Below are 24,240 nucleotides of genomic sequence, written 5' to 3'. Positions count from 1 at the left end.
GTGTGTGTGTGTGAGAGAGAGAGAGAGAGAAAGAGAGAGAGAGACAGAAGTCTCACAAAACACAGTCAGGACGCCAGCTGTAAGTACCTGGTCATACCCAGGGCTGGCATCTGGCCATCCATCGTGCCTCCTCCTGAAGATTGATCTTTTTCCTGTTTGTTTGTTTTTTTTTTTACGTTTATTTATTTATTTTGAGAGAGAGGAGAGCGGAGGGGCAGAGAGAGAGGGAGAGAGAGAGAGAGAATCCCAAGCAGCCTGCATGCTGTCAGCACAGAGCCCGACACGGGGCTCGATCTTAAGAACTGTGAGATCACGACCTGAGCCGAAATCAAGAGAGTCAGACGCTTAACCGACCGAGTCGCCCGGGGGCCCCCATTTTCCTGGTTTCTGTCGAGCGATTTTGTTTCACATCGTGAGCACTGGAATGCCGTGCTGCATAGATGCCGGGTCCTGTTTTAATCCTCTGGAGATGCTGGCATTGGTGGCGTGGAGGCGGGTTCACCTCGCCTTCTGTGGGCCTCACACGTGCACCCTCCGGGGCTGTTCTGAGGTGGGTGCGGGGCCAGACACGGAACTAGGGGACCCTCTTGTCGGCTCCCTCCCTCCCCGGGTCCTCTCCCCCACCCCCCCCCCCCCCGGCCCGCAGGAGCCCCTCTCCCTGTTTCTCTCCCTGGAAAGGGGGGGTTTCTATCACAATCAGAGCCTCTCGCGTGGCCGCGCTGACCCGAGGCCGGGCCTCGCCTCCTGGGCAGAGCCACCGGGAAAACCCAGAAGTTCTGTGCACTTCACTGCGTCCTCGGCAGAAGTTTTCGTTTGCATTTTGCGTGGATTTCCGTTGTGATTAGTGGAGGGATGGGCTGTCGCCCAATCCGCACCTTGGCCGCGTGGGAGACGCCACCTCTGTGCTCCTTCGAGGGTTTCCTGCCCGTGACGCTTGCAGGAAGATCTTTCTGAGGCCCGAGGGCGAGTGAGCGTGGGCCCCCACTGGGTGCAGCCCCCCCCCCCCGGGCGGTGCTGGCAGCTCAGGCAGGTGGTGAGGACTTCCTGGCAGTTGGCCGGAGCTGACCCGCAACTGGCAGGGAGGCTGCGGCCAGAGGCCGGGTCAGGTGGAGTGGGGATCGGCCCCCTCGTGTCGACACGTCGGGCCGGCATCCTCAGACGCGGGCAGCCCGGAGCGGCACACCCACGGCCATGGGGACAGGAGGTGCAGGGCCGGACTCGGAACCTGAGCTGGGGCCTCCGGACCTCGTCCCCGCTCCGTCGTCACACGGAGGCACTGCCGCGGCCCCGCGTTCTCTGAGCTCCTCCAGCCGCTTGGGCCGGCTGAGTCCTTGCAGGGAGGACCCGGTCTCTTCGGCCCCACGCCGCCACTCCGGGGCGGCTCGCTGATGGCGGGGCCGGTGAGCTCAGAGCTGGGGGGCGGTCTGGCCGGACGGCGGTGACTCAGTGCAGAGGAGGAGACGGGAGGCAGAGGCGTTGCACGCACACGGGGCAGGAAGAAGGACGTGAGACATATGGAGCGTGACAGCTTAATGGCCTTTGGCTAAAGCGTCCCCTGAGTGTGCCAGCGCGGGCGAGGCTCTGTGCGGACGCGGACGACAATCCCCGTCACATGGCGGCCGGGCGGGGACGGTGTGGCAGCCACAGTGCGCACACACGTGCGGGCCGTGCCCCCCCTGTAGGACCTGCCCAGCCTCCGAGGGACGGTGGGCAGGCCGGGACGGAGGGCACATCCGGATGGGGGTGAACCTGGCCCCTCCCTGCCTGTTCACTACGATGCCCACCTCCCCTGCGGGCCCCTCCCTGGCCCCCACCAGCAGGAGCCGGGAAGAGGGGACAGCAAGGGCCCGCGGCCCCAAACCACACACTGGCCATCTGGAGGCTGCAACCTGGGCCACCCACACACTACAGTCCCTCCAGATCTGCTGTCCGTTTTTGGGGAGAATAGTGAGGTCAGGAAGGACCTGGGCATCCCCCCCCCCCCCGCCCCGAGTCTAGAATAAGGCCACGTCCCCCGGGCAGCGTTCCCTTGGGGCCAGGGCCGTCCTTCTCCACAGCTGCAGCCCCGTCAGCCCCCATCAGCACCAGCCGGCATCTGTCCCCCAGTTGTTGTCACCCTTACTCTTGCCTCCGAACTCAAGGCCTGAGCATCCAGCTCCCGCTGGCCCGTCCGCTAGCGATCTCAGGGGCACCCCTCAACCCGTGTCCCAGCCCACTCTGCCAGCTCCCGCACCCCCCGTCGGGGCTCCCCTGCCTGGGTCTCCTGCGGGCGAGAGCACCCCCAGGCAGCCCTGCCCCCCTTCCCTCCCCCCTTGTCACGGACACACACCATCCCACCCCGCATCTGGGTGGAACCCTCTGATCTGCTCTGATGAGATCACTGGCTGCCCTGGGGCCCCGCCAGTGCGTCTGGGCCCCTTCCCCACGCCACCCCCGAGCTCCCCTCTGCAGCCCCCGAGAATCCCGTGCCTCAGCCCCCCTGTCTCCTCTCTGGGGACCCTGGGCCGGGCCGGCTGCACGGTGTGGGTCTGCTCACGGGTAGTTACGTTCTCACCTTTGCAGTGACCGGTGACCAGGGAACTCCCCCGCCCCCCACAGAGCCCTTGGCACACCTGCTGGGGCCACACAGCCCGAGGGGACCCCTGTCCTGATCCAGTGTGACAAAGCACATTCCCTTCAGCGACCCACGTGTGCCGACTTGAAACCTTGAACGGTAGAGGGGCAAGTGCGTCCTAAAGGTCAGCTTTCCAGAGAGTGCTTCCAAATAAAAGAAGCCTATAAAACAGGCTCTTTGGGATTTTGGCAGGAAGCTCTCGTCCCAGGGGTTAGCTGTCTTAGGGGAGAGGGGAGAAGGCAGTGTCTTGAGAATTCTCAGGTTCAGGATCTCAACGAAGAGGTCAGCCGCGGACTGAGGACTCACAGCGTGGTGGGGGGAGGTCACATCCTGGCAGCGGAGAGCCTGGGGGGCCCAGCTCCTCTGGGCCGTGAGCTCTGGAGGCCAGGTGGGAGGGCGGGGCCCACGTTCAACCACAGACACGGAGGGACTGGGCGCTCGGGCCGCATAAATGTCACCCCATTCACTTTTTATTCACAAATACAAAGTAAGGTCCTATTATGTGCCAGATAATGTCCCCAGCAGGAAACAGTAGGCACAGACCTGATGGGAACAGGAAGAGTTTTGGGGTACAGGGGCAGTGGATAATGGAGGCCCTCACCCATGCGGGGTGAGGGGAGCTTTCCCCAAGGCCAGACCTACGTGTGCAAAGGCCCTGTGGCAGGAGACGCACCATGTACCCAGAGCACGTGTGGGCGAGGTTGGAGGGAGGTGAGCCCCCAAGGCCAATATTTGCTTCAACCAAAGGATGTCAGCTAGGCTGCTGCAGGAGATGCTTGTCTAGCAAATGCCACTGTAAGACCCCCAGGGCCTCCCCCGACAGCCCACCGGGATCAGCCCCCAGATGTCCCAGGGCCTGCCCCCAGACCTCAAACGTTGTTCCCATGACTACCACATCACAAGCACCGAGACTCAGGTTGTAAGATGACCTCGTGTGTTGCTCTCAGAGTCTGTGGGCCAGGGCTTGGACAAGGCACACAGGGACCTCCTTCCTGGGTGGGGGTGGGCGCTGAGCCACTAAAAGGGCCCAAGTTCCCCCACGGTCCCACCAACTGGCTGGGCTCTCTGTTCCTTCCATTTCCAAGGTCTGTGCTCAGCAGGAGCGTGATTCTTCAACCATGTGCCCTGGGGGTCAGGGGGACACCCAAGGGGACACCTGTAGGAACATGTGCCCCCCCCCGAGGTTGGCCCAGGACCAGATTGGGACCGGGGACCCCCAGCTCAGAGCCTGGACGCGGGAAGTGTGCGCACAGCAGGCTGAGCCAACACAGGTCAGACTCTCCTGCAGCCCCCCGCCAGGTGTCCCAGGTAAGCGCCCCTGCCCCACCAGCCCGGGCAGACCTGTAGGTCACAGCAGGTCACACACTGCCCATCCTGGCCCAGCAGTGAGGGAGGCGGAAGGAGGGCAGGGTCTCAGCCCAGGGTGGAGTCGGAGGGCAGGGCAGCGGAGAGCGCGGGGTGGGGGGAGGCGGGGCGGGTTGGGGGGGGCTAGGGGGAAAGCCCTGCTGGCCTTGATCCTGGAGGCACACGCCCTGAAGCGGTTTAGGACTCGGACTGCGCGGTGGCGGGGCCTCCAGGGCACTCCTGCCCCACCAGCCGCGCCCCCTGGTTTCCTTTCAGTGCCAGGCAATGCTCCGAGCCCCTCACTCCTCCCCCCGCAGCAGGCTCTATGCTCAGCGCCCCCTCCTGTCCTGGACGGTCCCCAGGGCTAGTCTCCTGCACCGACAGTGCTCAGTGTCCAGAGCAACCCCAGTGGAGCCAGCTCCAGGCACCGACTCACAACCCTGTCTGCAGACGGTAAGTTCCGGGAGAGGCTCAGGGGCGGGCAGGGGAGAGGCAGGGTGGGACGGACAGAGGTGGAGTGGGCGGGTGGAGAGGGAAGATGGAACTGACGGACCCTTCGGCCCCGGACCCCTGCCAGCTCCCGTCACGCCCCCACCTGGGACCCTGTTGGGGTCCGATGTCCCTCCCCAGCCACCCCTGCACTTCAGCATCTCTCGGAGATGGCCTGTCGTCCACTCCTGGGCTTGGCACTTGCCCAGGCTCTGGGCCAGGTTGCCCCGCAGGCCGGTCCTTGTCCTCGCGGGGCAGGGACATCAGGCCCAGCTCCATATCCGGCGGGCCGCAGGGGTGAGTGGTCAGGGAGCCCAGCGGGCGGCTGGGGGAGCCCACAGTGGCCCTTCTGAATGACATTTCTCGTACTTACCATCCGCACTTCTCTGAGGTCACGCTGTGGCCTCCTAATAGGCCGGTGTCCCAGGGAAATTCACACTTTTCCACTTTGGGGAAGTGCAGCGAAAGCGCCCTCTTCCAGAAGGTTCTTCCCCACACCTGTGGTAGCAGCCTTCTAAGACACTCGTGGAGGCTCGAGCCTCGCTGCCATGATTTCGTGAGCGAGGAACAGAGCACTTTCGGGTGACACCCTTTTCTAAACGTGACCACTCATTGTTTGGCCTTAATGCAAGTGCGAGACACCGTCTGCCATCCCGCCACTGGGGCAGACTCTCTGAGCCCTGCTCCGGCCAAGTCCCAGGTCATTTCCCGCTGAAGACCGGGAGGGCCGCCGTGTGTCCATTGGGCCGCACGTTTAGGTAATTTCACAAATTCATTTCCTCCTTAAATACCATTCAAGGGACCTAGCAACAGTCACCTCCCCGAAGGGTTCCTGATGGGTTACACGGGCCTCGTCCATCCTGCCCACGCCCCGTGTCACTCGGCCCCAAATGCAGGGCCAGCCACGGCCGCGTTTGAACATCCACTCGCTCCACGTCACTCACCTGGAGAATTGTCATGGGGGCGCGAACGCTGCGTCTCACACTGTGTAACGATCTGGGTCGGGGCTGCACATGTCCTACCCCTGCCTCCTCGTGGCCTCCTCAGCAGAGTTCTGGGCTGCAGGGAATCCCTTCCCCGCTGCAGAAGACCTTAGTGGAGGGGCCCCCCTCTTACGGTGGTGGACTGGTTTTGCCTTGGGGATCCACCGCTGCTCCTCCAGCCCACGTATTACAGGCTCGGCTGCCTGGCTGCCATCCAGGGTGGGCACGTGACCCGGGGGGGGGGGGGTTGATTCGGGGACTGCATCCATGTCAGTGAAATGGGTTCTTGAGGACAGAGCCGATGTGGGTGGGACAGAGAGAGGAGAAATCTCATCTTGGCAATACATTTTAAATCCTTTTTAAATAAAATGTTTATTTTTGAGAGAGAGACAGAGCATGAGCAGGGGAGGGGCACAGAGAGAGGGAGACACAGAATCCAAACAGGCTCCAGGCTCCGAGCTGTCAGCACAGAGCCCGACGCGGGGCTCGAACCCACAAGCTGGGAGATCATGACCTGAGATGAAGTCGGACGCTCCACCGACTGAGCCACCCAGGCACCACACCTTCTAAACCCTTGATCAAGCCGTACCTGAAATCAGCATGCCCTGACCTTCCGGGTTGTGTTTTCCGCCACCTGCAACCGAGGGAGGCCGGCCAGCCTGTGTTCAAGCTGAAGGGGCAGGATGGGGCGGCGTGGGCTCGCTGGGCCCACACCAGGCCGCGGAGAAGATGCCATGACCCCATCGTGAGACAAGCCTCTGACAAATCCAACTTGAGGGACGTTCTACAAAGAACCGGTCCAATCCTCCTTACAGCTGCCAAGGTCGCCAAAAACAAGGAAAGTCCAAGAGTGTCCCAGCCGAGAGGGGCCCGAGGAGACATGGTGACCAAGCGTCACGTGGTCCTGGCACAGAAGGAGGACAGTGGGACGTCAGCAAAGCCCATTTCCCATCACGGGTTCACACGCTCCTTCCCTGTGACAAATGTACCATCGTGACCCAAGACGGGAGCGGCAGGGCATCTGGCTGGGGGCACGTGGGGACTCGCCACCCTCTCTTTGCAGCATTTCTGTAAATTGAAACCCTTCTAAAATTTTCCATGTGTGTTTAAAACAGGAAGGAGAAAAATAAATCACAACTTGAAAATTTACTGAGGAGATACGGTTTCGCAGACACCAGTGAGCCTTCGGTTTGATGTTACACGTTTCAGCTCTAGAAGAAGGGAGGGGCTGGGAGGCGTGCGGCTGCCCCGAGTGGGTCTGGAACTTTGTTACGTGTGCAAGCAGTCCACGCAGCCACAAAATCCCACAGCGAGAAAAATACAGGTTCCCGGGCCGCCCGAGGATGAACGGGCAGGGGTTGTGTGGGCAGACACGCAGTCGGGCTTGAGAGCCCTCGGCCACGAAAAGGATGACGGTTTACCTTAACGGCTGTTGTACGGAGAACAGCCAGGGACAGGAGGTGGGTGAGGTCGGGACCCCCACCGACGCCGGGCTGGGGCAGGAGAAGCCACCTGAGAAGGCACCCCCCCCCCGCCTGGGGCCGGCAGGCTGCCGGTGGCCTCTCCAGGCCGGCATGCGGGTCCTGGCTCGGTGTCCCTGAGCGGCTGTGGAGACGGGCCCGTGTGGGTGAGGACCGGGTGGCAGCTGGCCGGTGTGGACTGCCCGCCTCGCTCAGGACACCGGAGGATCCGCGGGGTCGGCAGGAGTGTGGCATGAGGGGCCGTGAGGACCGTGGCCTCCGTCGGGGGCCCCGCCCGAAGGAAGACCCCGGCAGCCCCTCTGGCTTCCGCTGCACACGCGCAGGCGCCCGAGCCCCGGCCCCGCGACCGGGGACCACGGCCCAGCCGTTCCCCCGCAGCCCTTCGGCTGGGAGCGGAGGGCAGGCGGGATGCGGGTCGAGGGCAGGGGGCGGCCCGGTGCCGGAGTGCAGAGGGCAGCTCGCCAGTCGCTGTGGGGTCTGCTCCTCGGACCCGGAGGGGCTCCCTGCCACTCGGTTCGCGTCTCAGAGAAAGGAAGGGGGTGGGGAACGAGAGAAGCCCACGGACACCGAAGCCTTTAGGAGCCAAATCAACAGGCGGGCACCAGGAACCTGCCGGCCAAGCCGGGCAGCGTGTCAGTCACCCGGCGCCGGGTAACGAGCGTCCCCGTGGCGGGTGGGAGGAGCATCTCCTTCCCGTTCCCGTCCCCCTTAGTCTTCTGGGACCGGCGGGAGCCCAGGGCCCGTCCTCGTCAGGTGACGGCCAAGCACGAGCACACGGGCCAGACGCCCACACTCGGTCCGGGCCTTGGCTTCACGGTCACCAAAACTCCGCGGGCTGGTGGACGCGGGGGCCCCCCTCGAGGCCCCTGCTCACCGAAGCGGGTGATGACGCCGCACGACCTCTATCGGGGGCAGAAGGGAGCCTGGCACAAGGGTAGAGCGACTGGTCAGCTATTTTGAGGCCCCCGCCCCAGCGCAAACCCGGCCCAGCGATCTGACGTCAGTGGGAGCCCCCGCCCCCGTGGCAGGGAGATCCTGAGGCATCGGGCCAACACGCCTCAGCTTTTGCCCTACGGGTCCCCCCTGGCCAAGGTGCTCAGGAGCCGGGAGCTGTGCGAACCCCAGTCACCGAGCCCCCGCCTGCCAGGCCCGCGGCCACCACGGCATCACAGTAATTGCACCGACACTAAACGTGGAAAGATTGCTTTCCAGGAAAACGGCTGATACCCGGGACTCTGGCAGAGACAGCTTGAGGGAGACCGGCCTCCCGGATCCATACGACACGTGACAGCTCAGATTTTAATCAATTTTCAACCCTCGACACGAAAATCATCTTGATTTATGAAATCCCACGAGTCAGGTCTTTTCCGGACAGCCCGGCGTCGCGAGCAGGGGCGTCCTCCCAGGCGGCTCCGCCCGGTGCGAGGCGGCCTTCACTCCGGCCCACACCCTCCTGGGGGCCCGCCTGGCCCCCGGGGACTGATCTCCAGACGCAGCCACGCAGCCCAGGCCACACTCACACCCGGCGTGCGTGCGAGGACGCTGCTTCGGGCTCTTCCCTTCCGTCTGCGACCTCGTGTGTGTACGTGGGGGGCGGCAGTGGCCCTGAGACAGACCCCAACCTCAGGGGTCACTGCCCAGTAGCTGAAAGATCTCCGGTTGGGGGAAAATCATTGTCTCCAACCCCACGGACACGGACAAATGAGTTTATTCAGGGCTGTCGATGAAGATCTCTGGAAAACATTAGCCTCTATCCCTTTCAAACCGTATAATTACACGCGATCTGCAATCGTGGGTCACCAGTGCCAGACCCTCAGCTAATTATTTAAATGTGCAGTTGGAACCAAAGTTTAGAAGCCTCACGTCACCGTATACCCAAATCCGCCAGACAGATAAAATAACAGGGACACAGTGAGTTATTTTATTGCTCTGGGATGGTGAGTCCTTTCCAAGCACCACAAAAGGAAAGACTCATATATTTGACCACATAAAAACGTAAAACATCTGAATGGTTAAAGTTACCATAAACCAAAATTAGAAGCAAATGGCAAACCAGGAGAAAGTGTTTCAATATATGTCACAAATGGTTAGTAATAATCTTATAAAGCAATACATTTTTAAAAAAATTTTTTAAATGTTTCTTTTTGAGAGAGAGAGGGAGAGACAGAGCGTGAGCAGGGGAGGAGCAGAGAGAGAGGGAGACAAGACTCCGAAGCAGGCTCCAGGCTCTGAGCTATCAGACCAGAGCCAGACGAGGGACTTCAACTCATGAACTGCGAGATCATGACCTGAGTGGAAGTCAGATGCCTAACTGACTGAGCCACCCAGGCACCCTTAAAGCACTACATTTTTAAAGGACAAGTGCACCCACAAGAAATGGGCAAAAGACTTGAACAGGCATTTCACAAACTGCACTGTGGCCAGTGAGCTCATGACCAATGCTTCACTTCGCTGGAGTCAGAGAAATGCCACAAAAGCATCGATGGCGTTCAATTTATCTTCTGGTAAACAATGTTTTAAATCATAAAACCAATTCTGGCCAAAGAACAGAGAAAAGACCCCTTATGCCCTGCGGCACGGAGGCTGGGGTGGGGGCAAGGCAACGGGACGCATTTAGATACCAGGAACCGAAATCCTAATAAAATTCACAGAAATATGTCCGTAAAAAATGCATTCCCGCGGGAAGATTTGCATCCAGCACCGTCGCTCCACATAGCACCTGAAGCTGGAAACGGTCTCCGAGCATAAGCAGGTTGTGGGAGAATCGTACGCAGCCACTGAAATGCTGTAAAAGCACGCTCACTGACGAAGCATGTAACCCCGACCACGGCCGAGTGGGGTGAAGAGAGTTCCAGAAACAGTGGGCAGATGCGCACGCAGTTCTGTAAGAGTCGGACAGGCGGGCGGCCAAGGGCCCAGGGCCGTCCCCACCCGTGCCCGGGGTGAGCAGCGGGCCTTCCTAAACTTACTTGCGGCAAATCAGAAGAAATTACAAGACAGGCCGGTCAGTGTCCTGCTGATGACTCCTCTATCTGTTCCCACTGACTTTGTTCTATAAATCGCTTCCAACGGAGTTATTCAGGATCGTAGTGCAAGGAGGCACGCACCCGAATGGGGCTGCAAACACAGGGAAGACAGGCATCCGCTTAGCAAGCGGGTTATTGTCATAACAGAGGAGGAAAGAGCCGGGGCGCGGTGGAACAACCATTACCATAGTCCCCTTGCAATTAAAACCGATTTTTTACAAGGCAATGCGAGTGATGGAGAGGTAAACGATGGGAACGAAGACTGTTCACCTCAGCACCAGCGCCCAGCGGGTGGGATTCAGGCTCCGCGCTCACTAGCGATGGACTCAGGGCCAGCCACCTGACTTCTCACTTTATCCTCATCTGTGACACCACAGAAGTGATCGTGTCTGCCCCCTCGATGCACCTCACAGAGTTGGGATCCGCTTTGGAAGGACTTGATAAACACCCATGCTACGGCTAACCTGGGTATTGCTGCTGTATGTATTCGAGAAGAACACAGCCTCTTTCCAAGGGAACGTTGCTTGGCACAGATCACACAGATCCAGGCGAGGCACGTGCGTATCCTGGAGCCACAACGCCGCGGCACCCGCTTCCATCAGAAGTGCACACGCGAGTGTGGCCGCTCCGCAGGCATGGCGGTGCCGTTCGGAACAGCCCCAAAGTGGTAGGAGCCCAAGTGCCCGCGAACAACTCAATGGGTAAACTGTGCGTGTTTGGACAATGGCCTACAGCAAAGCGAATGAATGAGCGGGGCCCCTCCCTCTGGGCGGCAGGCGTGTGCAGCATATGCCTGGAGAGAGCCCGGCGCTGGGGGGACCCGGCTGAGCATTTGCCTTCCCTTCTACTCTTTCTCAAACTGTCAGAAAGGTAGCGTTTATATGTAGAGAAGACCCCTAACCATGCCCAAGTTGCACGCACAGCCTGTGAGAGCCAGCAGAGAGGGGGTCCGGCCACGGGGGGGGGGGGGGGGGGAGGGAAGGTGCCAGAAGGAGGGCCTGCAGGCCCCACGGGCCCCTGGGCCAGACCTCGATGCCACGCCTCCCCGAGCCAGGATGGCAGCTCCGCAGGGCCGGGTGGTGGCAAGCCCTCGGAAAGGCCCGACTGGGCACCGGGAAGGGTGACGGCAGCCATTGTCCACACCCGTCCTGCCGCTGCGTCGAGACGCACACCTTCGAGACGGTGATGAAAACAGCAGCACAGCCCAGGCTTTCTTTTTGAAAAATGTTTGGTTTGGTTTGGTTTTTAAGGCAAGACTGAGGCATTTGTGCTGCCTTTGCTGTAGGGACTGTGGGGTCCGGGAGTGTCTGCGCCTGGGGTGGGTGGGGTCAGCTGGAGCACCTGCTTTTCCCCCTGCTTTGCTGTGTGTTCTCCCCAGAGAAGGGCGGGCGCGGGATTCCAGAAGGGCCCGCCCCGCCTCCTGCGCGCAGCGATCTTGCGGTGTGGGCGGTGGAAGCCACGCGTAGGGAACCACCGGTGACCGAAACCCCCGCAGCGTGCAGCCAGGCTGCCGTCCCCCGGGGTCCCTGCCCGCGATCCGGGAGGGAGGCGCGGGGAAAGCCAGCTGCCTGGAATCCGCGGCGGCGTGGAGAGGCTGCCGGTGCCTCCCGGGGGCGTCCCCAGGCTCGCCGGCCTCCAGGGGGCAGAGGAGGGCGCGGCGCCTCGGCGCACCCGGGACGCCGGAACTTTCCAGGGGCTCCTCGGCCCCGCTGGACGCCCGTCCCGTTGCAGCCCGCGGGCTCGGAGCCCGTTTCCGGACAGCGGGCGCGGCCCCTCGGTTTCCCCGCCCGCCCCCGGGCACCCGGGGCCGCACGCGAACGCGGCACAGGCCGGAGCCTGGCGGCTCGGCCCCCCGCGAAGCCCGGGGAGTTTCCCAGGAAGGATTTACGGCTCCTCAAACGTTTCCACTCCAGCTCCGGGTCACAGTCACGGTGGTTTCACTGTGACCCTGCGTCACCTGCCGTTTCCTGAGCGCGGAGGACTGGGCTGAGTCATGCGGGGTCACGGTGCGCCCGGAAGTGGCCTTGATGGGAGGGTGACGAAGCCAAGCCGGGACCTTCCCCGAGGGGGCGGGAACCGCACCCCCACCCCCCCACCCCCGACGCAGGGCTGCGAGCCCCGCAGGGGGATGGCCTCCTGCCCAAGCCCCACGCAGGCACTGGCCTCCCGCTCGGTGGGCTGGGGCGGCACAGGTGGGGTCGGCTGGCACGAGGTGCCCCGTTCGCGTGCGGCTCCGGGTGGCCGGGGGCGGGTGGGGAGACGGAGGCGCGGTGCCCGCGGTCCCCGGCTCAGAAAGGGCTCCGAGCCCACAGGCTGCAACAGGACGCGGAGGGCAGCGGGGCCGCTGGAAGGTTCTGGTGCCGGACCTGGTGCCCGCGTCCCGGGCGCCCTGAGGCCCAGGCCACTGCACGCGGCTGGTCCCCGCTGCGCCAGCCTTGCTGTTTGCAGTTGTCTTCGGGGTTTGGAGGAAAGGCCTCCAGCCCCTGCGGCGACGGTGGCCGGACTCCCGCTCGGGCGCGGGGACGGAGCCCTGCTCACCCCACCCCGCCCCCCCGCCCCCCCGCCGCCCCCGGGGGTCGCACTCCGGCACCCACGCGCCCGCTCTCCAGAGAACGCACTCTCTCCGCGGTTCCACTAGGTGGCGCCGCAAAACCGCCGGGGTTTGCTTGGGTTTTTTACACTTGGCGCACCCGGAATGAAACAGTCCAATAAAAATATAATGGAGCCACGTGGGTAATTTTTACATGAAATGGGCGAAGTTAACTGTAATAATACGTTTTATTTACCTGGGCTGAGCAAGATCTGTCTTAAGGGAAAAAGAGAAAGAATATCTTATTTAATCCAACAGAGCCAAAACTTACCACTTACACATGTGATCAATATAAGGAATTATTGGTGGGATACTTTCCTTTTTTTCTATAAGTCCTCAAAGTCCAGTGTCTTTGTTACACTTACAGCACTTTTCAGTTTACTCGCTAAACTTGTTATCAGATATGATTGATTGTACTTACATTTCATAAGATTTATAGTCCAAAAGGGACATTCATTTACCTAAGTTGTTCCAAACATACAGAAAAGTTTTCAGTAACTGAACTGTCATTAAAACCTAAAAAAAAAAATTTTTTTTATTAATGTTTATTCACTTTTGAGAGAGAGGCAGAGACAGAGCAGGAGCAGGGGAGGTGCAGAGAGAGAGGGAGACACAGAATTCGAAGCAGGCTCCAGGCTCCGAGCTGTCAGCACAGAGCCTGATGCGGGGCTCGAGCCCCCAAACCGTGAGATCATGACCTGAGCCAAAGTCGATGCTTAACCGACTGAGCCCCCCAGGCACCCCCTGTCATTAAAATTTTTAAATCTGACCTAATTAAAGTCAGATTAAAGCACTCTGTGGTTGCCGGATGGGACTGGGGTTTCAAAACCCATGTTGCCAGCCCCCCGCCTGCAGGCAGCCCACCTGGGTTAACGGCCATAAGGTGACACTCGGTGTTCTGAGGGATGAGCAAGGACTCCAAGGCCGCGTGAGCTGGCGCACCAGGCCGACCCGGCCGCTCTCGGAGACCCACTCTGATGGGGAGCGGAGGACGCGACAAGTCCTACAGCGAGGGCCCCAGGAGCCCAGAGCTCGACTCTTCTCTATTCACCGTGCTTCTGTGGAGACTCCATGCCCCCCACCCCAGGCCTCTGCCCCCAGGAGCCGGAACAGACAAGGACCCGGATTCTTTCCTGGAGCCTCCAGAAGGAGTTCCATCCTGTGGACACCTGCAGCCCGGTGAGGCCGGGTTGGACTTCGGCCCTGGGACCGTGTGTCGTTTTCAGCCCTGGGCTCGCGGTGATTTGTCACAGCAGCAACAGGAGACTCACGTGGCCTTTGAGGGAAGGAGCGTGGGTGCTGAGTGAGGGGAGGTTCCCGGGAGCGTGGAGGGTTTGAAGCAGGAAGAGATACTGTCTAAGTCTGTGTTTCTTAACTGTGAGCACCTGCTGGGAGGGTGGCCCCAGGACCCTTGCGGACGGCTCACGTGGCCCCTGCCCCTGGTGGCACAGCCTCCTTTGCTCTCCCTGCAGCGCGGCTGGGTCCCCATCTTACAGATGGGCAAACTGAGGCCTGCCTGCGTACTGGCCCTCCCCGTGGGTGCTGGACGGCAGAGCAGCTCAGACGGGTGGATGTCACCCTGCAGGCATCCTCGGGTGCCACGTGTGCCTCTGTCAGCCGGCTTTCTCTTTCAGTATCAAACTTGGCCTCGAAGCCCCTTGCTCAGGGGCCCCCATCAGGTTGCTGGGGTTGTCCACAGCTCTGCTCATCAGGTTCGCGTGCTGCGTCCAGGGCTGAGCTGTGCATAACTCCTCAGTGGAGCTCCTCAGGAGGGTTCGGGAGCCTTCCCCGGAACTGTGCGCCATGCGACACCCACGTGGGCGCGACAAACATGCGGGCCAGCAGCAGAGAGACAGAGGGGGGAGGCGGGTGTCCAGATCAGTGGTTCCTACAGAAGCGAACCACCTGTGCCGGGCGGCGAGCTCAGTCAGTGCTGGGCCTTCCCCTCCCGGAACCCGCAGCCTCTCTGGGCTGCTCGGCAGCTGTATTTTCGGTTCTAATAGTTCAACTCGTATTTAACCTGCTACCGGTATTTACCTGACTCTCAGGTGCATTGAACACAAAGTTTGCCTAGGGAGGGCTGGGGCAGGGATGTGCCTCCTGGCCGTGTTTTAGTCACTTCAGGCCGTCACTGGGGGTTCCCGTGCTTTCTGGAAGGAGTCCGCTTAGAGTCTCCACCTCTCACAAAGGACCGAGTTTCTCTTGAACAGACTGGCTTGGGTCCACGAGCGCAGTCTGGGACACAGCCTTCCCAGCTGCCCCAGAATCAGGAAATTGGTTCTAATAAAGGCTACTGGGTGGGGCTCCTGGCTGGCTCAGTCGGTGGAGCATGCCACTTTTGACATCGAGGTCGTGAGTTCAAGCCCCACACTGGGCGTTGAGCCTACTTAAATTAAAGGGAAAAAAAAATTATAAAGGTTGCCAGGAGTCAGTATTTCTCCTCGCAGGCTGGGACCAACCTGGGAAATTCCTCTGTCAGCCTCCCCAGGGCAGAAACTTCCCTTGCTTCCTGGCCTGGTAATTTTCCAGAGCTGCAACTTTCCTGTCAAGGGGCAGGAAGGACATTCAGCTGCTGACAACCCAGCCAGAAGTCGCAGCTGCCCAGAGTGGGATCCGGGACGTGACTCAGCAGCATAAGGGAAGCCGGCAGAGCAGGGGCAGAGGCGGCTCTTGATGGGAGGCGGGGGCCGCCGGCTGTGGGGGCGGGGTGCCGTCCCAGGACGCATGCAGAGCCATGGCAGGTGGGGCGCTGGGAGGTCTGGCTGTCCCCCCCTCCCCCCCCCCCGCCACCTTCAGACCACGTGCATCTCTGGCCACACATGAGCATCACTTCCCAGGTACAGAACATTCCAGGGGGCAGGCCCAGGTGGCCAAGGACTCAGGACCCTGGCCGCAGGCGGGAGAGAGGCCAGCAAGACGTGACTCCTTCCCAGCTCCCACTGGCGGGAGAGCGCAAGGAAACGGGTATCAGATGCTGCCACCCTTCTCAGCCCCGAGGTCTCAGGACTCCCACCCACCGCGGGCAGGCGGCAGGGGCTCCGTGGCCGAGCTCTGCCCCCGTTCCCCCAGAATGAACCTTGAACCGGACCCAAACCACGCCGCACCAAGCGAGGGGCCCTCCTCCAGCTTCAGGCACAAGGCAGGAGGTCACCTCCGCCCACCAGGGGCCCACGTGGAGAGCGACAGGATGTGGCAGTCTGCAGTTTGGACGGGAGACCTCAGGACTCGTGTGCGGCTCCCCAGCTCCTCCTCCCCTGCCCTGGCTGCACGGCACCCAGAGGGGCTCCCGGGGCCGAAGCCCGGGTCCGGGGACCTGTTCGTGTGGGCCCGTGCCGACCGCCCCCCTCAGAAGCGGATGCTGCCCCTACGCACCCCTGAGCGAGCCTCGTCTTCTACAAAACCTCCCGGCAACTGTGCATTTGGATATTTTTAAGGGCAGTTCTTTATTATTATCCAAGTGTGTGACTATCAAAAAAGGGAAACGCCGTCCACACCACACTCCTTCCGGTTTCTCCAGAAAGAGCGGACTGTGCTGCAGCCGGTGCCCCCAAGGGCATGGCGAGCCCCCCACCCGCACCCCCGCCCCGCCTGCCGGGACAGGTCAGGCTCTGGCCCCACAGCCCCTCGTCCCTGCGTCCCTCCCAGCCACCGAGAGTGACACAGCATTGCACGGGGCACACACGGGCCAGCAGTTTGGAGTCACCCACGTAGACGCCCCAGCTCTTACTTCCTCCCCAGAAACGAGGTCAAAGAACGCTTCATGCAAATCCCCACCTTATGAGCTCAGTTTTTGTCATGAACCATCCTCCCATTTCCAGGTAACCGCCTGTGGTGCAGAAAGGAAACACGGAGCGGGTGCGTTAGCCGCGCACAGCATGGTCCACGTGCGGAGCGCAGCCAGGCCACAGTCTGGGCCCAGCGAGGGACGGCGGGCCGGTCACTGTCTGGGCCCAGTGAGCATTCTCTGCTCCACCGGGCACGACGGAATCCTGCGGTTCTGAGTCTCTGGTTTAGAGCTTACTGTTGCTTCATGTTGCCCTAAACGAAGACAGAACAACACACGGTCCTGGGCGGGCCACCTTCCCGCCCACCCAGCCGCAGCGCCCAGGACGAAAGCTGCCGGAATGCACTTCCTCGTGGGGCTGGTCCTGCCGAGGGTGCGGTCGGGACGGGGAGCGGTGCCGAGGGAGGAGGAGGCCGGCCACCCTGCCGTCCCCAGGCATGCGTGCGGCCAAGGGCCACCCGGGCTCGAGACACATGATCGTGAGGTGGGATGTCAGAAGAGACTGGAAAGGCAGGTCCCTCCGCTCTCCGTGTCCCAGACACCCGTCCTTCCCAGTCTCCTCCCTGCAAACCCCACACAGAGGGCCCTGGCCTTGGGCTGAGATAAATACCACGTAAGTGTCACAGACAACATCCCATTTTTGCCCTCCAGCCTGACTGTTCTCAAAACCCAGAGCTGTATGCCCAGCCGCTGACCCACCATCACCACCATCGCCGTTATCTCCACTCTCACCATCACCACCATCATTTTCCTAGTTTGCCTAGAAAGGGAGGGAGCCTCTCCCTACATGGGGGACCCAGGAGGCAGAGACACCCCCAGACAGTGTTTCTGTCACTATGAGTGAGACCTGGACACAAGGAAATTAGCATCTCCCGGGCCATGTAGAGACATCGTTAACGAAGGTTGTAAGGAAAATACTTATTCACATTCTTGGGGTTTTTCCACCTCCCTGATCTAAGGGAACTGGCTGTGAGTTAAGCAGGCCTGGCAGCCCCAACCTCACTCAGCCAACTGTGAAGCCTGCCATCTGGAACCCCACCCCGCGCAACTGCCCCATGTCGGCCCCGTTAAGCCCGAATACCCCGCTGTATGGACACACACAGCTTGTTCGCCTGCTCCTCCGTTGACGGACATTCGGGTCGCTTCCACCTGTCGGCTGTTGCGAATAAGGCTGCTGTGAACGTGGGTGCGCACAGATGCCCCCGAGTCCCTGCTCTCGGGGGGATACGCCGAGAGGTGGGGTCGCCGGCTCGCACGGCAATTCCGTTCCGAATTTTCCGAGGAACCGCTGCGCCATTTTCCCCAGCAGCTACACCACGTCCCATCCTCACCAACGGCGCTTGGCCCGTGTGTTTTTCAGAAGCCCCCGGAAGGAGAGGAGCAGTGGGTGTGCTCCAGAGAGATGCCGCCACATGGCCTGAGAAACCACGTCTGGGCCAAGGCAGCCCAGAGACAGCTCTGGCCCCTGCGGGCGCCAGGCTCCGCGCCACCTGCCCACATGGAGAGAGCATCCCACACGCGCCGAGCCCAGGCGTAAACCGGGAGTCCACCGTGGTGGGGGAGGGGCTTCCGGCCAGGGGCTGACTTCGGGCCCACGGGGAGCAGCGGGGAGAAGGGGGCTTGCCCGCCGAGAGCGCCGGGCCCGGGGCGCCTGGTGGGCGGGCACCTGCGCCTCCGCCGTCTCCGCACGAAAGCTGTGGCTCCCGGCACATCAGCCGATTTCCTACCTGAAGGCACGCTCTGTGCCAAGGGGGTTCGCTTGCCCACCTGGGGTGGCCCCTTTCCCCGGGACTGGGGCCTCTACCCAACCAGAAGCTGCCGGGGGCCCCCCCTGTGGAGCGTGGGGTAGAGTGGGCACCTTCTCTGGGGGTCCTCGGCCTGGGGTCCGGGGAGGAGGGAGCACCCTCCTGAGGGTGCGGACGGGGACAGAGGGCGGCCCGTGTCGGAGCGGAGGTGGCAGGACCGTGTTGGAGGCTGTGCTCATAGATGAGGAGGACAGCCTAGGACACGAAGGTGGGGTGGGAGGGGCAGGGCCCAGGTGACCCGGGTGAGGAGCCAGGTGGAGGGAGGGAGAGAGGACGGAGGACGAGGGAGGGAGGAGGGGGGGGGAGGGGGAGGGGGAGGGGTGGAGGAGACCCAAGGGAGGGGGAGGGAGAAGGGAGGGGGGAGGATTCGAGGAGGGGGACAGGAGGAGGGAGCCGGCCCCCCGCCCGCGTGGGCAGCGTCTTGCCCGAGGACCGTGGCTGGCCTGGCTCTGGACGGAGACACGTGGGAGGTGACTGAGGTGGTAATTGCCCCATGCGGGAGGCCACCCAGGGAGCTGGCGCCAAGGTGGAGGACGGAGCCCATCCTCAGGAGCACGGCGTCCTGGCCCCGGCCGTTCACCGAGTTCCCTTCCCCCGGCTGCTCCCAGGGGGCCACACTGGGGGCATCTGGCCTCTGCGGTGCCCGGGCCCTCGTGTGTTTCTTAAGACAAGGGAACATGAGCTCCACGGACCCAGCCGGGGCGTCCAGGAGAAGTCACGCTGCCCCCCTCCCTCCGCCTGCGGCCCCAGTGCTGACAGCGGTCACCCTTCCCCACCTTCCGCTAAAACAGGTGCGCGCTGGAGGGACCCACCGCGCACGAGCGTAGTGCGGACCCGCCTCCGGCGACACCAGCCTGGCTCCCGCGTGGTGGCTGCAGGGGGAGGTCCCCGGCATCTGTGGGTGTGGGTTCCGTGCCTTCCAGGCCCCAGCAAGGAGGCTCTGCCGGGCTGTTCCCCGAAGGCCGTGGTGGGGACCCACCACCCGTGCCGACGTCCCCCGGGCCACATGTCCACGCAGGCACGTGGCCATCGGCAGGAGGACGGTGCCGACACCGGTCAGGGGACGTGTCCGCGTGGACGCGGTGTTGAGGAGAGGCTGCCTCTGGAGCTGTACCTCACCCACCACGTCGCTGGCCGAGGCCAAGAGAAAACAAGAAAAATAGGGAAGACCAGCCACTGTGCTCTCGTCCCGGGGCCGGGAGCAAACTTCTGTCCTTTAAACGTTCCCTGTGACACTGTTGCAATGTCGCTTTGGCAATAAATAATTTCCTGAGACAAAGGAGGAGGCAGAGAGCTAGACACAAATGAGACAGAGACACAGGGACAGAGACGGAGAGACAGAGAGAGACAGTGACAGAGATGGAGACGGAGAGACGCATAGATGGAGACAGAGGCAGAGACAGAAAGACAGAGACACAGAGAGAGACAGTGACACAGAGATGGAGAGATAGAGACAGAGAGAGAGAGAGACAGAGATGGAGACAGAGAGACAGAGACGCAGAGGCAGAGACAGAGAGAGACAGAGAGGCAGAGACAGAGACAGAGAGAGACAGAGAGGCAGAGACAGAGGTGGAGGGCGAGTCATGGAGGGTGGGGAGAAGAAAGCCTGGCAGGGAGGAAGGGAGGCAAGACCCGGGTGGGATAAGCGGGGCCGAACGGAGGGTGTGGGACGTCCTGGCCGAGGGCTCTGGGGTCTCCGGGAGCCCTGGAGGTGGGGCCCTGGGGAGGGGCACGGATGTGACCGTGAACAAGGTGGGGACAAGGTGGCTGAAACGCCGAGGTGTGCAGGGGGCTGTCTGCACTGGAGCCCAGCACGGCCCCCGGACGACGGCAGGGAGGCTGGCGTTTTCCGAATACACGATGATCCACGGGGGGGCTGGCAGGGACAGTGGCAAGCAGCGGTGACGGGAGGCTGGAGAACCCGAACGGTCTGGACAGGTCCCTGGGCAAGACGAGCACACCGGGAGGGAGCCAGTCGAGGCCCAAGGAGGAGGCCCTGGGCCATGCCTGTGGCCGGGGGTCAGCCGGAGAGACCCACACGGACCCCTCCCGGGGGGACACGGGGGAGGCCAGCCATGGGTCTCAGAAGGCAGAGCTCAGAGGACGCCGGCTGCGGGCACAGGTTTGGGGCCTGGGCCACGGCGAGCCTGCCTCACGGGTGAGAGGACGGAGGGAGCAGAGAAGGACGTCAGGCGTGTAAGGCCTTGGCGGGCAGGGGGGATGCGTTCCCGGGAGGGGCAGTGACCAGCGAGGGGGGAGAAGTGAGGAGTGGGCGCTGAGGTCGTCTTAGGAGGCGGGGGTGGGGTCTGCACGGGAGGATGTGGGGCCGGGTTCGGAGGTGACCTCAGAAGGGTCCCCCGGCCCAGCCAGGAGCCTGTGGGAGGGTTTTCAGGAAGCATTTCTGGGAAGCCTCCGGTGTAACTGCAGGGAGGGGTCCCGCAGGCCTGGAGGCAGGAGGGGGGAGGCACCACCAGGGGAGGGGCGGGGTGAGGGAGGCAGGGGGCCTCGGAGGGCCTTGCCGAGCCACCCACTTCCTGTGTCGGGGCAAGCCATCTGGGATCCGGAAATTAAGCCAGCTCTCCAAATCCCCTCTGGGTCTCCGTGTTCCTGAGGTTGATAGAACATTCAGGCCTCTGGGCGAGCCGGAGAATCGCGTTTCAACCCCGGGATGGGGAAGGTGCCCACCGGTCCCGCAGGATGCTGGCCACAGGCCACCGAACCGTGGAGACTTTGGGAAAGATCTCACCATTGAGCAGGCTCGGGCGTTGGGAGAACTCACCTGAGCTCACCCAGCCCCCTGGTCCCCCGTCCCGGGGCAGGGTGGGCCAGCAAGCTGTCGGGGTCCTGGTGGCCACCAGGGCTCCGGAGAAGGAAGCTGGGGGACCAGAGGGCTCGCTCCTGGCCTCCCCCCAGTGGTCCTTCCAGGGGCCTCTGCGGGCAGCTCTCTGCTCACAGCCGGGGAGCCTGGAGAGGGCCTGGTCCCTTGGCCCCCCAAGCCAGGCTCTGCAGGGACATACCCCCCCTCAGGCGAAGTCCCAAGGTCTCAGTCCTCCCGCGAGGGTCTCCCTGGGCCCCAGGACCCCCCTCAGGGCGGTCTCCCTGCCTGCAGTGACGGCTCCACCTGACTCGTGCCCGGCAGGCTCCAGACTCAGCGTCCTGTCTCCTTGCAAATCTCGGCCCCTCCTCTGTGACTACAGCCGTCTGTCCCTCCCGCACCAGGCCCACCCGATGCCAGTGCACAGTGCCCGAGGTCAGCTGCCTGCGGACAGCCTGGCTCTCCGCTGCACCTGCCAGCTTTGCCCTCCCCAGCCGCCCCAGAGCCGTTTCACACTGGCCGGTAGGCCTCCCGACGTGGCCTCTCCCTCCTAGCAGCCCCCCCGGTGCTTACTGAGAGCTGCCGTGCAGCTGGTCTCCACCTTGTTGCTGTCCCATCACTAAGCTAGAAGCCCCTGGAGGTCTGTTTCTCAGTTGGGAATCTGTCCCTTATTTCCAGGACAGGGGTTGGTGGGGGGGAGGTCTGGCAGCTGACTCCGGGGAAGGGGGCCCTCAGGCCCTGCAGCTTGTCTGCTGGGAAGGAGCCGTGTTGTCCTGGATGGAGGTTGAGAAGGTCAAAACCACCGGGCTTGAAGGGGTCAGCCCAGGTAGCAGTTCTGGGACCATGATGAAGCCATGCCAAGCAGAGGGGACCCTGGGGCCGGCACTAGGCTGTGGATGTCCAGGATGCCTCCCACAGCTGGGGAAACTGAGGCAGCCCCCTTGCGATCATGTCTCATGAACATGTGTCCCCCCTTCCTCACACCATCAGTGCCTCACTGGCAGCCTGAGTGTCGATGCTGGATGGCCAGATTTCTGGAAGGTTCTGCAGGGAGCATGCAGCCTGGCAGGTACCAGGGTGAGGCCTACACCCACGAACAAAGACCTACAGAGCCCGGAGATCTGGCTTCCAGGAGTGTGGAGAGAGACATGGTCCTTGAGGACCTGGAGGAGGTGGGATAGAGGTGTCCACAGTCAGCGAGGAAGGAAACTTCCAGAAACAAGAACGCTGCAAGAGTAAGGCACGGAGACGGGACGACCCATGAGGTGTTTGTGGTGCAGGAGGGTCCTGGCTGGAGTGAGAGGGCAGGCGGCAGGTCGGCCTGGGCTGTGGGGTGTGAGCTGCGGCCCAGGCGGGCGGGAGACAGGACAAGGACACTGGACAAGGGAGGGCTGGGGCCGGAAGGGCACGGGGCAGACCACCCAGCCCCACGGAGAAGCAGAGGCCCCGGCCCCCTGCATCCTGTGTCGTCCCTTCCTGTGGCCGTAGGGGCAGAGATGCCCCGGGCAGTGCCTCGGTGGCGGGAAAGGTCCTGCCCACTCCATTTGCTGAGGTTTCCAACAAAATCAAACATGAAGAAATGCCCAAGCAGGCCTACACATAACTGTTGATAATTTGAATGTTTGCTTTAAGTGTTTCCGACACAAAAACACCCTCGATGCAATACCGTCTTCCTAGTCAGGCCAATTAAAGGATTCACAAATGACGCGCGTTACCTGGGTGGGCACGACGGCGAGCGGGAAGGCTGGACTCCCCAAGGCCTCGTCGGGAGGCCCCGCGTGCGGATCGGTGAGGCTGAAATAACAACTCACCTACCATGAGGTCATTCTGGAATGTGAGGTCTCTGCCAAACAGACCTTCTGACCCCACCTCCACCCCAGTCCGACAGGGCAGGCCCTGGGCAGGCCTGGGCAGTCCCAGAAGCCCTCCCGCTGGCAGACATTTGCCTCTGTGGAAGCGAACGGAGAGGGACCACACAAGTGGATCCCGATGAAAGTCAAGCGATCCTTCCAGGGAAGTCCCGGGCGGCCGAGGCCCTGGGTCTCGACAAGGGCTGGACCCCACGGGTCGCGGGAGCCTGGCACCTGCCATTCGGCAGGTCCCCGAGGACCCGTGCCGTGGAGCTGCAGAGAGAGGGGCCTTCCCCCGTCTCTGCTGAGTCGGGCTTTCCTGGAACTTTGGTGCCCTGGGTGTCCTCAAGTGACGTCCTCAGATCACACGGCCGTCTAGTCGGGCAGGAAAGCCTGGACTCCTTCTTTCTCCACCAGAAACTAAAGTGTCACAGCAGCTCCTCTGAGCAGTGACCTGTTCAGTTAGGAGCGGCTCCTAAAAAGAACACGACGCCCCATCTGCTGCCTGTGGAGCGTCAGGGGCACTTCTGGTTTGACCGTTGACTTGTCTTGAGACGCGGGGAACGCTTTTCCCTCCCTCTTTGCTTCTGATCGTACGAGGAGATGTGAGATGTGCGTAGATCCAGCGGGCGAACACGGAGAGAGGGTGTGCCGGTCGGCAGGAGCTTACACGTCTCGGTTTCCTGGGGTGCCTCCGGAGGTGACACCAGATGGTGGTGATCGACCGTAAAAATGTAACATGCCTGTTGTGAGTCTCCTAGAGAGGCTCTGACAGGCGGTGGCACGGCTTCCATGGGACCACAGGGGGGCCGGTGCAACTTGGGCACTTTTTTCTTTTCCTTCTAATTACTTCCTCTCCAGACAAACCTCCCTGCCACCCCCCCCCCCCCCAAGAATAGAACTGAGTTCAGAATGTTCCAGGGCACTTTATCAGGTTGGCTTATTCTTGAAGGCTGCTGTGCTCTGTGAGTGACCTCTCGAAGGCCTCGTCCCTGCTCTCCTAATCCGTCCCCCACACGCTGAAGGGCAGGGGTGGCTTGTGGAGAGCAGGCCGCCGCCCAGTCCCACGGCACCAGTGGCCCGGAGCGTGGGCCGGCACTTTCGGCCCCGTGACACCTGCCCCGAGGCACCTGGCTGCCCCCTTGGGCAGGCCACATAGGGCGTGGTCTCGGGCACACAGGTGCTCCCAGGGGCCTCCCGAGGTACCAAGGCACCGGCTTAACATTGGAGAACCAAAGGCCCGAGTTTTGCATTAATGTGCCTGAAACGTTCCTTCCTGATTTACCTTTCAAATTGCACCTGTGGATGAGTCCTGGAGGAGGGTCCCCGGTGAGGAGACTGTCCTATGTGACCCTGGGTTTGGTGGGGCCCACGCGGAGGGCCAGGAGCCCAGGCTCCCCGGGGGGCCTCGGGGACAGTGTTTCCCTGGGGTGGGTGATGGAGACAGTGCCTGAACAAG

The 24,240-nt window shown here is 62.2% G+C and overlaps 2 protein-coding genes, 2 long non-coding RNA genes and 1 other non-coding gene across 8 annotated transcripts in view; 3 read left to right on the top strand and 2 right to left on the bottom strand.

Annotated features, from left to right (window-relative positions):
* The first annotated feature begins 996 nt into the window (after positions 1-996).
* Positions 997-6,725, top strand: LOC106969928 (uncharacterized). The gene is made up of 2 exons (XR_008289005.1): positions 997-4,411; positions 6,246-6,725. It is a non-coding gene; the product is annotated as an uncharacterized LOC106969928 (long non-coding RNA).
* Positions 6,726-13,047: 6,322 nt separating this feature from the next.
* LOC113595718 (uncharacterized) lies at positions 13,048-18,033 on the bottom strand. Of its 3 annotated transcripts, XR_008289002.1 has the most exons (3): positions 17,413-18,033; positions 16,302-16,565; positions 13,048-14,910 (listed from the first exon to the last, which is right to left on the bottom strand). It is a non-coding gene; the product is annotated as an uncharacterized LOC113595718 (transcript). The 3 variants fall into 3 exon arrangements; XR_003416293.2 differs by lacking the exons at positions 13,048-14,910; positions 17,413-18,033 and adding an exon at positions 14,935-15,069 and having other exon boundaries at positions 16,302-16,528; XR_008289003.1 differs by lacking the exons at positions 13,048-14,910; positions 17,413-18,033 and adding an exon at positions 15,076-15,466 and having other exon boundaries at positions 16,302-16,528.
* Positions 15,938-18,033, top strand: LOC128311074 (uncharacterized). The gene is made up of 3 exons (XR_008289004.1): positions 15,938-16,924; positions 17,271-17,547; positions 17,672-18,033. It is a non-coding gene; the product is annotated as an uncharacterized LOC128311074 (long non-coding RNA).
* Positions 18,034-19,630: 1,597 nt separating this feature from the next.
* Positions 19,631-23,706, top strand: LOC128311073 (uncharacterized). Of its 2 annotated transcripts, XR_008289001.1 has the most exons (4): positions 19,631-21,453; positions 21,922-22,103; positions 22,564-22,719; positions 22,812-23,706. XR_008289001.1 is itself a non-coding variant. In XM_053199749.1 (3 exons), the coding sequence occupies exons 1-3, from the start codon at positions 20,814-20,816 to the stop codon at positions 22,606-22,608; spliced, it is 867 nt and encodes a 288-aa protein (XP_053055724.1). In that variant the 5' UTR covers positions 19,631-20,813; the 3' UTR covers positions 22,609-23,706. The 2 variants fall into 2 exon arrangements, 1 of the variants encoding a protein (XP_053055724.1); XM_053199749.1 differs by having other exon boundaries at positions 22,564-23,706.
* LOC113595714 (mucin-1-like) overlaps positions 22,508-24,240 on the bottom strand; it is a 10,176-nt gene continuing 8,443 nt past the window's right edge. Inside the window, exon 5 of the mRNA XM_053201336.1 lies at positions 22,508-24,231. The gene's annotated coding sequence lies outside the window, so the exon portion shown is untranslated. The remainder of the gene's footprint in view (positions 24,232-24,240) is intronic.

This window comes from Acinonyx jubatus, chromosome A3, assembly GCF_027475565.1.
Source record: "Acinonyx jubatus isolate Ajub_Pintada_27869175 chromosome A3, VMU_Ajub_asm_v1.0, whole genome shotgun sequence".
Classification (NCBI taxonomy): domain Eukaryota; kingdom Metazoa; phylum Chordata; class Mammalia; order Carnivora; family Felidae; genus Acinonyx; species Acinonyx jubatus.
Note: the sequence above shows the minus strand (reverse complement) of the source record. Positions and strands in the feature narration are given on the sequence as shown.